We start from the raw sequence: 11340 nt of genomic DNA on the forward strand, positions 1-11340 counted from the left end.
ACAAATCCGAGTAGAACCGTGGATGCATCAAAGCACATGGAAGTACGACCAGTTGGTTCGAGTAGACAAGGGTCTACTCGAACCAACTGGTCGAACTGGGTTCTAGTCTGGGTGCAGCAAAACATATTTGAGTTCAACCAGTTCGAGTGGAACCGTAGATGACGCTGGACTTGATCAATCAAGTGTAGCACTATTTCTTCTTCTTGGCTTAACGACCGTAAGCTCACGCCGGCAATCGTTTGCTTACTAGACTTGTCGATACCACATAGTTAGATAGTCAGTCTTCACTACGGGGGAGCGGTCTGTATGGGATTTGAAACCCCGTCCTGCCGTTTGAAGATCGGCGCCGATGACTCCTACACCAGCACGGTGGCCCCTTAGTAAGTGTCGCACTAGAGAATGCTATACAAAATCTTGCTTATGGTGTTCATTTTTAAGTTAAACGATCTCGTATTAGTAGCAATACATCCAGGCCGTCCTTCAAGAAGTAAAAAAAAAAGTGTTATCAGTTAATCAGCCATATGTTTTCCAGCTAAAATTACAGCATCATAGCATGTCGTCCGAAAAACCCTGCCATCTTAACGAGATCTTCAGTAAACGCCTAAAGGTATGCAATTTCGTGTTCACCTCCACGCGGTATTACGTTGCTTCAAACAATTTCTTTCCTTTCGCGATCCAAACACGCTCCAGTTTTTTGTTTGTTTCCGATTATGTGTTCATTTCGCTACGCTCTTATACCTATCGCTAGTGAATAAAACTAATGCGCACATGCTCACGTGCTTCCTTACCCATCTACAGTGTCAGAAGGCTTCCCGACGTAAGCATCTTTTTGGTTCATGCATTCTTAGGTAAGACCTGCCCGGTTACAATCAGCTAGCTCGTTCGGGCAGATTGTGCAATCGGCCAGGCCGGAGGCTGCGATCCACAACCTCCCCAACCTCCCCAACAAACGTCCGCTCACCGATGACAGTAGAGCTTATTGATTTTCTGTACATCCTTCACCGAAAAGCCGACGCGCTGTCCAAGCTGCCCACTGTACTTGATCTGAACGGAGTAAGAGAAAAATGCGTTAGCGCCATTATGCAACGAATCGCCACGCTCATCAACGCGGATGAGAAGCGTGGAGCGTGGGGGCACGAAGGGAAAACGGTAAATCAATCATCTTGCTGGCTCGGGCCTCTTTTTGGCCAATTTTCCTCCCCGAATGCATACCTTCGGCTCCAGCGTCGGTTTGCCGTTTTTGCTGAACGCCGTTCTGGAGTAGTGCATAACGCTGCCATAATCGTACGGCATGCCAAGCGTGGTGGTTTGCGATTCACTTTCGCGCCCAAAGTTGCTGACCAGATTGGGGCGCACATTTCGGAAGAAGATGTTCACGTACCGGTCCCGATCGTGGCGGGTGTGCTCGTGCAGGAAGCCAAGCACATGCATCAGCTCGTGCACGATGGTACCCTCCATCTGGAGACAGCCGTTGCGCTGTAGGTTCAGCACTTGCCGGCCACCCATCCGACCTACGGCGGACCAGCATCCGGAGCTGCGGCCCTCGATCACTACGTAGTCACGTTCCTTGGTGCGCGGCACAAATCGGATGCAGGTTTTCTGATGAAACTGTTCGAACGCCGAAAACAGCTTGGCCAGATCACCGATCGCTGAAAGACACACATACGCGCACGCATGGTAGCACAACCACAACCACAGCAAAAGCACAAGATATCAGCAAACTTGCATCAAAATGTTAAATACAGCCCAACTCCCCAAATTTTCCGTTGTAGGGACTTTTTTTTCGGAGTACTCACAAAACTCATCACTAAACTCGTATGGCACTACACCCTTCTTCCACTTGCTGCTGGTGAACTTGAGCGCGTTCCGTTCAATCAGCGGCTGATGGATGTCACCTTCGGCGTAAGTTCCCAGCTCCTCCGGATTCACACTGCTGGCATTGTGCGAGCGGGACCACGCTCGTACCAACTCGCCAATCGCAGCCGTATCATGGCTCCCGTACAACGCTTCACCGAGATGTGAAAAATCAAAATCGTAATCCCGGAATCGCCGACTACTGCCAAGAACTCGAGCTTCCCCAAGCACTGCAAGAACCACCGCCACTGATGCTACCCAAAGGAACCAACCCACCATGCCTCCCATAGTGCTGCTGCAGGTGGATCTTGTGGAGCAGCAAAATCACACTCTACCCACCCGGCCGTACCGATCGAGACTGAACCGTTCCGTTACGAAAACGCCGGCTTTTAAGTATCGGCGGTATGGTCTTCTTCAGAGTCTCCTCCTACCTTTCGACAAGACCAGCAGCGGCAGTAACAGTACCACACACATACACTAGGCCAGCAGCCCTCATGCATGTTTTTCGGTAAGATACGACGATAATGGGGTGATAGCATCATACCAGATAATCAATCCGCTCCCTCCGAAGCGAGAAACCCTTGCACAGGTTTGGAGTTTGGAAATCTTCGTACTTCTGCTGCCGTTAGTTAAACACCTCCACCACCCGGAGACGTTTGGGGCGAAAACTGGGCGAAAGGTATGTTTGATTACGGTAACCTCTTCTTCATCGTACTCTTCTTGACGGGAGAAGTAACACACAACATGTACGAGTCACACAAAAAAATTCACCCCAACACACATTCACGCAGGCTCGAAATGCGTTTTTCTTCTACCGCATGGTGCGGCATGCCTCTTGTCCACGGGAAAGGTAAGGCCCCAGACGTCTTGCGAGCGCCATCCTAGGGTGGGACTGTAGCCAACCCCCTGACCAACTGCCCAAACATGGCCAACCGCTCATTGCTTTTCTCGTCATCGGTGCGAGCATACCGATGTAATAAGCCGCAGCAGCCACCATCCCCGGGGCAGGCCAGGGCACGCTTCGGGCATGCGGCCACAGCTATTGTGAGCGTGCAAACTATCCGCCTCGGTACGGTTCTCTCGCTCTCCTAGTGGTTGGAAGTTTTTGGCAAATGTGGAGCCGCTCGCACATGGTCAGATTGTGGAAGAGCGGATAGATCATGTAACCGACCAACCGGGGGGTGGGTCATTATTTTGGAGCACTTCGACCCTCATTGCACTCGCAGGTTTTACTCACGTTTAAGGGTCTCTCTATCTATCGCACAATTAGCACACCCTAACCCGTTTTTTGCTTCCATAATCAAACCTTTTACAAATCCGTTACCGTCCGCACAAATGCACAAGTCCACGGACATCAAACAATTGTCTATTTCAGGCACACTCATTAGCCAGATATTGTCGGTCCACTTTTCGCCCATTAGGAATGGTACATGACTGTTTGTCTTCTGTGTCTTTGAGCCCACGTGTTTTGGTAACAGTTTCAAGACGAAATTAGCTTCAGACGATATCCGTGTCTCAGATGTACGATGACGGCTTTACCCTCGCAAAGCAAGCAAGGTTCCGAAACTGGAGCACGAACTGGCCTTTTTTGCATCTCCGTAACACACACCCGACTCTGGCATGCATGTACGAACGCAATGAAGAGAACACGATTACGTCAGGGTCATGGAGGTGTGTACCACCTGTTAATAATTAATTTGTTAATTGATTAAACCGTTCTTATCAGGCACACACACCTCAGTCCGCTGGATGACACAAGGTGATGACACGGCACGTTAGTGTTACAACCCACGGTGGAAGGTATGCAAGTGCAAAACATTTTTCACGCCCTGTTCATCAGCAATGTGCGCACAGTGCGGCGCAAAGATCGGACCGCCGGCTACAAAATATCGCGACCCCGGCTACAGCTACTACTGCCACTGGTTACGGTTTTGGGACTGGCATTCCTGAACCCATGGGTTAAATCTCCCACCAAGCAGTGCACGAGCTGCGTTAACTGGTTTACCGTCATTAGCCGCCTGCTGGCCACACTGGCCGTTGCGATACTGCTCATCATCGACAACTTCCGGCAGCGCTACAAAGTACTGGAGTTTCTGCAAACGATACCCCCAGCAGGAAGTGTCACGATAAGGAGCAGCGAGCGATACACCGTCAAACGTGTGCAGCTATCGATTTTACTGCTATGCAACCTTCTCTCGGTGGTGGAGGTGGTGTACAATGTGAGCCAAAACCACATGTACCTGTACATATAGGGCTATTTTACGGGCTTAGTTATTGAGCATTACATACTGCTAAACGCATTACTCTGCCAATTGCTAGCGGAAAGAATAGCCAACACGTATGACGCCTTGCGTGGCACGCTTCCAGTTCGTCCATTTACATCCGCCATCAACGAGCTGGTAATTCTGGACTGCTGCAAAGATCAGCTATCGGATGCGGTTGGCATCAAGCTGCTGCTAGTACTGATGCACATATTGTTCAACGTATCCTTCTGCACGTACGACATCTTGCAGAAAGTTGTGAATCAAGCACATATGCATAATATCGCCCGTTTGACGATCATCGCAGTGCAGGAGATAGCTATGCTGTTTGGTCTCTGCTTCTACTTCAGCATGTTAACACTAAAGGTGGGTGAGGAATTGCTAGTCATACTCATACATTATCCAAACCCTAGCGAGGTACCTTACTTACTGTAATTGCTCAGCACGTTCATTATTCAAACGAACTTCAATATTCAACACGTAATTATACACATTGGTTGATTGGGAAGCTCAGTTATCGTCGACTTACATCAGCGGTCAGTTTTCGTCGAACCCTTGCGTGAGATTCTAAAGTATGGACGAGCTTAAGATTCTAAACTGGTTCAACTATCTACTTGTATCGCCGATCTATCTGTACCGCGAGCCAGCGTCCGATCGTCACATCTTCCGCATCAGGCACCTCTACTGGAACGCAACCATTGTGACAACTCTAATCGTACTGAGCGGTTTTTCGGCGATTGCTTTTCTACTCACCGACGTAACAGCGCTACTATCCACCGTTATGGGAGTCATCACGGTGATTCTGTACGTTGTCCGTCTGGCGGTTGGAATACCGCTCGTTATCTGGACCCTAGCGTACAGCCGTGCCCTGGTGGACATTTCCAACCGTGCTCTGCACATTGAACGCCAACTGTCAGCTGATAAGTCGATCAAAATAAGCGTGCGTCTCGTAACACTAGTTCAGCTTGTTATCACTTTTCTATCATTTCTGTTGAACGTTGCGCTTCAGACATTCTACATTATAACTTTTCCCGTCTTTCAAGATTTTATTCACGCAACGGTTCTGTTCGGATTTATCATTCTTGAAAGCATCATACTGATCCATCTAACGTACACACAGATTTGGCCCGCATTCCTCAGCAACAGATATGCTGCGCTGCTTAAGCAGTGCAACTTTCGGGATCAGCACATGCTGGGCACCGTGATGGCGCTCGGTACGGTGCTGGAAAGTTTCAAACAACGGTGCGCATCCATTTTCGGACTGATGCAGTTTTTCCATTTGCTTAACATTTTTGTGACGTGCTCCGTAGAATGGTACATTGTGTTTTACGTCGTCGATATGGGCATACCGCTTAAGAGCGTTAGCATGAACATTTATTCTACGGTTGCGTACGGAACAACGTTTTTAATTTACACATACGCTCACGATCGGGTAAATGAGCAGGTAAGTTCGACCAGCAGGATGTTGATAGGTTGGCAATAATTGGTGTCCTTTTAATTGTTATTATACCAACCGTACACATCATCCTGAACATCATTTTCACTACACTCGCAGCCGAGGGAGCAGTAGATTAATTATTCAAAGTCCAATTAAATATTTAAGTTCGCTTTCGTTTCGTTAACACAATGTAGTCTGAATCGTCCACGCTAGACACGATCAAGTAGCTAAAGTAAGCGGTATGGAAGAGTTACAGTGGTTTAACGTATTCAATTACTGTCTCGTATCTCCCATTTATCTGGACTTTGATACGCGGATCGGGCGTTACGTTTTTCGCTGCAGAAATGTCGTTCTGAATGTAACGCTACTAACCGTGATCATGACAAGTGCTTTGGTTTCTTGCGTTGCACTAATGTTGGAACTGTTGCAACAACGGCTAGGCAGTGTGATGGGAGCAACCACCATAATGATCTACACGATCCGTCTGTCTGTGATAGGACCAATGATAATGTGGATAGTGGTTCAAAAACGAAAACTGATTAAAGATTGTACCTTTGTGTTAAACATTGTTCATCGGCAACAGATTCGTCCAAAACAAACGTCTAGCAGGGCACGAAATACGTTACGAATGCTATCGGGTCAGGTCGTTACTATCGTTCTAACAATTTTCCTTGGGATAGCTATTCAAAGCATCATATTCTGGCAAATAGAAGAGCTAAGAAAAATCCAATACGCTTTCAACCTGGTTGTATTTGCCGCGCTGGAATTCTTTACTTTAATGCACGTTATGCTTGTACAATGCTGGACATTCTTTATTAGCCAACGGATCGATGATTTAGTATCGTTTGTAAAAAGTAACGAATCTCCAGCACTTCTCCACACTGTAATTACACTGTGGGAAGATTTACAATGCTTCCAACAGCACATTGCGTCCATTTTCGGCTTCATGAATGTACTGCATGCGCTGGACGCATTGGTAACGGGTGCCGTTGAAACCTACACCGTAATGTATGTCCTTGAGATGGGCTACGGTATAACGGGGGCATGGTTTAATTTGACCACAGTTGTGCTGCACACCGCAATGTTTTACACATTCACATACGCTCACGAGCTCGTTAATCTTAAGGTAAGTAACCGTAAAATTGATGGCTTAATTTCACCAAAACTTCAACCAGATATGCGATTGCTGATTGATTCTAGTCCACTGTGCATGACAGCTTCGACAGCATTAGGATTACCATTAATTATTTATTACAGTTCAATATTTATGTCTCAATGTTCGCCGGTTGTCTGTCCCACATTAAAGTGTTTCCCACTATTAGTCGACCATAGCTTATACAAAGTTGAGTGTTTGCGCGTTAGTACCCGATGCAAGATGCATCATCTGTTAATGTTCTTAAATTGGTTCAATCACTTGTTAATAGCGCCCACTTACCTAACCATCGATTCGCGCACAAATCGTTACGCTTTCCGCAATAGAAATCTCTACCGTAATGCTCTCATACTGGCAGTCCCATTAATGATCTGTACCGTGGCTGCATCCATGCTACTGTTACGCGACTTTCAGCCATTGTTTCAAAGTGTGGCTGGTGCCACCTCAATCATTCTTCACACGATGCGGTTATTCGTCATAATGCTGCTCCTAGTCTGGACGATGGTGAACAACGACAAGCTTAGCGAGGGTTGCACTCATGCACTACACATCGTTACACAAATGGGCGATCGTTTAAAGTGCCGTGTCGTGCATCGAAACAGTTTGTTATTGTTAAAAGTACAGATTTACCTGAACTTCATCATTCTTTTAGCTATTGTCGGGTTGAAAAGTTACAGTATGCTGTCGGATACTGGCTATCAGATGGAGTTGAATAACATAATCGTTACGTACGGATTTCTATTTCTCGAGTTCTATTTATCAGTCCATCGTGTGTACGTTCAGTTTTGGGCTACGTTTCTTCGTCTAGTGTATGCTGAGCTGGTCCTGTGTATAAACCAACCAAACCCAAACTTATATACCCTGATAGCTCTCATCGACGACATGGAAAGCTTCAAACAAAGGGTGGGACACACTTTTGGAGCTTTTATGTTGCTACACATTGCAAACATCTTCCTCACGTGCTCCACCAAATCGTACATATGGTTCTATCTGTGGTACAGTGGATATGAATTCAAAGACAGTTTCGGCAATTGCAGCACAATCATCATATACTGTAGTACGTTTTACTTGTTTGCGCTTGACTTTGATGTGGCCAATCAAAAGGTAAGTCGCCCGACAGTATGCAATACACTTCACAAATTGTCGCTTGTCCTTTATATCTATTGTCAGCTGCAATGGTATTAAGTATTCATTTAATTCCTTAACCGATACTGTCACATCTTGCTTACATCATCGAAATTCGACGCATTTCTATTGCTAGGAAAAAAGCGACCGTTCCCAGCAACTTAGTCCCAGTAGAAAACCAACGATCGTGAAGGATATACGTCACTTGCTCACCCTCTTACTGATGAGCCCACTAAGCATACTCAACGTATTCAATCATCTGTTTGTGTCCGTCATTTTTGTCGAACAATCGCCAAAAGGTTATGTGACCGTAAGGCGCAAGCATGTGTTCCGAAACATACTAGTTCTTGCTGCAACAGTGGCGACCGTTAGCTATCTCGGAGGGTCCCGAACATTCCACAACTTTCGCGATATGGTTGGTACGGTGACAGAAATTGTACATCTCCTGAAGTACAGTATCAACGCCGAAATCATGTACATGATACTGACCTGGATGTATCAATACAGCAACAAAGTGATTACGATATGCAATAAAGCTATCGCAATAGACAACGCTTTGGAGCGAATGCAAAAGCCAGACCAAGCTTGCGTTGAACGAAATGTGCTGATAAAATCGCTCGTCGTTTTCAGCATCCTGTTGCGAGCATCATTTTTGACAATGCACTTATTCCTGCAGTTCCAATACAATCTGAAGTACGAGGTGTATGTAGTACTGCACTGCAGTGTGCTGGTCGAGCTTACTATGGATCTGCAGAAGATTTTTCTGTTATATTTTGCTTACTACCTAGCAGCAAGGTATCAAACCGTAGTGCGCTTACTAGCTAAGCTGGATGTGGTAAATCTAGATAAGCTTGGTAACATATACGCTGATTTAAGCAGTTTAAAAAAATGTATGTCAAAAACTTTCGGCATACTACTGCTTGCCCTCATACTACAAACATTTATAGCATGCTCCATTCATGCGTACCTTATCCTCACGCAATCCGATCATTCTTATCAAACATTTGCAAATGTCAATCAACTTTTGATAAACCTTTTGTTGTTTTACTTTTTGACGCAATCTTATGATTCTGTTGAAGCTAAGGTGGGTTCGAGTGACTGGCGGCACGTAAACTTATCGAACACTTTCTTTGCTCATAATGAACATATCACTCACTTTAGTCATACCCCTCAGTAATTGGTGTATTTTTCTCTCCTACATTACAGGAAGCAGAGCTTAAAAATGCCCTAAAATCAATGCAATACAGAAACCTGCAAAAACAAACGAGAGACCAGAAGGTAATTTGTCCGACCACACGCGAAGGATTACCTTCAAAAAGAAAACCTTTTATACCTTTAAACAAATTTTGCATAGGACTTTTACGATCTGGTCAATCTGAAGCTAATGATGGAATCGCCAAAAATAACGGCTTGTGGACTGTTCGAAATTAATTTGCAGATATTTTACAACGTAAGGCGTTCTCACACAAACAGCCACGTACAAACACTGTCGGTAGGATTTAAAAAAAATCTACGTTTTGTCTCTTCTTTACAGGTTTTTGCCGCCATTATAACGTACATCGTCATTTTATTCCAGTTCCGGGGATTTGAGAAAACACCGTAAGAAAATCACTTCCTATTATCCAACCCTCAAGCGCAATAGATAATAAAACTCAATCAGCAACCCAGCCTTGCTATTCATTTCGTCTTGTAAAAATGTGATAATAAATACGTACTTGTGATACATCACCCACTTGAGCCGTAGTACAAAAGCGAATAATCTACACGAGAAAAGAAAAATAAATCTTCAAAGACAAGACAAGCGTTGTTTACCTTTGCTCACGTTTACTTTTCGTCGTTTTTTGTTCCATTGCCAACATACATACACTACTTGTTCCGCAATCGTTTCTTTGCAAGAATGTACACCTCTCGCTCGGTTTGCGAACCGGGTATGATCCCGTTCTACTGAACCTTGCCTGCGCACAAAAACTTTGCTTTAAAATATATCAATCTACTCACACCGGTACCAATTGTCCTAGTTTGTTTTTGCCATTCTATTTCCATATAATTTTGTTTTCACTGTTTCCCTTTCTGTTCTGACCATGTGTTAACGCTACACTAACAAGAAATAGAGGATTTGTCTAGCTACATTAACGGTTAGTTAAATTTCTTTCTTTTATGTAAGTTTGATCTTCATTCAGAACGACAACGTGTGTTTGGCTGTCCTACGCTCAGTAATCGGTGATCCTATTTTGTTTCTTCATTGCTCCCACAAATGAATAATATTTTTAACATGAAAAACGAGATACACGATCGATAGAGCGGGGATTTGGTGCTAAAGAATGGCCCTACCAAACAGGTTATTAGATGATGGAAAAAACTGTACCGATTAAAGTTTTCGATTATCCACCCCAATGCCGGATCACGCCTGCAAACGTGGAACGGTGGAGAGCAGATTTTAACACACGGTTTGTGCTAGAATTCGGAAAAACTACGAAATTTTGGAAGATGTTAATTTCTCCTAACATTTTTTTTTTACTACACCGCACGTTTGATTTAAATTTTCTGCAGCTATACATTTTAGTGTGTTTTTTGTTTGTTTTGAATGGCGAATTAACGAGCGCGCTCATATGTAGAATTTAGATTGTACTCAGTTCTCGCTGGAAAGAAGGAAATGGAATAGAAAACTTTGGAAACCTATACTGCTTATCTACATGTATATTCATTTGACCACACACACGCACACACACACTACTAGTCTGCTGTTTCAGTAACCTGCTACAGAAACGGTGCTTTTAGTACAAGCACACGATCTATAAAATTGCACGTGGAGGAAAGGTGAATCTGAAGAATCATTTAATTAAAGGTTTCTAACGTTTAGTGCGTTCTCTACTATTCGTCTGCCTGGTGCACATCTGAAAACAGAGGAGCCATTTATTTATTGTTTGTAATTTGATTTTTTAAGTATACAAAACAAAAATTAAGCTAAAAACAATTCTTCATACAGCAAACTAAAATAGACGACAAATAGTCGGGCTAATCAGCACAAAAGTGGTATAATTAGGCCATGAGATTTGAAGGAATGCTAGGCCAGATACAATTCCGACGTGCTAACGAGCGCCTAAACCATTCAACTTTATACAGCAAATTATCCAACCAGCCCCGTTCTCCACACTAAACCTAACAGCACATTATCACAAAATTCACAAAATGTAACCGAATAGGTATGAATCGATTCAAAGCTCTTAGGTTGGGGTTTCATCTATTTACAATTTCTGTCCACGCATTGGACGCCTCAGCTAATTTGCAACCGGCCGTAAATGTCTCCTGCCAAGGATGGTCGTTTTATGTTAACATTCATTTCCTTACTTGTTCTACTGTGTTTCTGTTCTACTGCCAACAAACCTATCCGAAATTCCGTTTAATCTCTTCGGTGATTCAACATAACTCTGAACTGCGAGAACCTGATTGATCTTTTCAAGTTTCAAGTGCGTTTCGTTCATGCTACAAACTAGCGTTTAAAACAGTCG

At 44.4% G+C, this 11340-nt stretch overlaps 5 protein-coding genes across 5 annotated transcripts in view; 4 read left to right on the forward strand and 1 right to left on the reverse strand.

Annotated features, from left to right (window-relative positions):
- LOC126562737 (F-actin-capping protein subunit alpha) overlaps window positions 1–11340 on the forward strand; it is a 172348-nt gene that overhangs the window by 124960 nt on the left and 36048 nt on the right. The window lies entirely within an intron of this gene.
- The window catches only part of LOC126561752 (nucleosome-remodeling factor subunit NURF301-like), a 135885-nt gene that overhangs the window by 54281 nt on the left and 70264 nt on the right, over window positions 1–11340 (forward strand). The window lies entirely within an intron of this gene.
- The window catches only part of LOC126563419 (40S ribosomal protein S27), a 262225-nt gene that overhangs the window by 50850 nt on the left and 200035 nt on the right, over window positions 1–11340 (forward strand). The gene's annotated exons all lie outside the window — the stretch shown is intronic.
- LOC126562739 (hatching enzyme 1.2-like) lies at window positions 932–2144 on the reverse strand. The gene is made up of 3 exons (XM_050219316.1): window positions 1797–2144; window positions 1213–1649; window positions 932–1044 (listed from the first exon to the last, which is right to left on the reverse strand). Exons 1-3 carry the CDS (start codon window positions 2140–2142, stop codon window positions 958–960), a joined length of 870 nt encoding a protein of 289 aa, XP_050075273.1. The 5' UTR covers window positions 2143–2144; the 3' UTR covers window positions 932–957.
- On the forward strand, window positions 8055–9434 carry LOC126562546 (uncharacterized). The gene is made up of 4 exons (XM_050219090.1): window positions 8055–8915; window positions 9038–9109; window positions 9186–9281; window positions 9366–9434. The coding sequence occupies exons 1-4, from the start codon at window positions 8055–8057 to the stop codon at window positions 9432–9434; spliced, it is 1098 nt and encodes a 365-aa protein (XP_050075047.1).

Source organism: Anopheles maculipalpis, chromosome 3RL, assembly GCF_943734695.1.
Source record: "Anopheles maculipalpis chromosome 3RL, idAnoMacuDA_375_x, whole genome shotgun sequence".
Classification (NCBI taxonomy): Eukaryota; Metazoa; Arthropoda; class Insecta; order Diptera; family Culicidae; genus Anopheles; species Anopheles maculipalpis.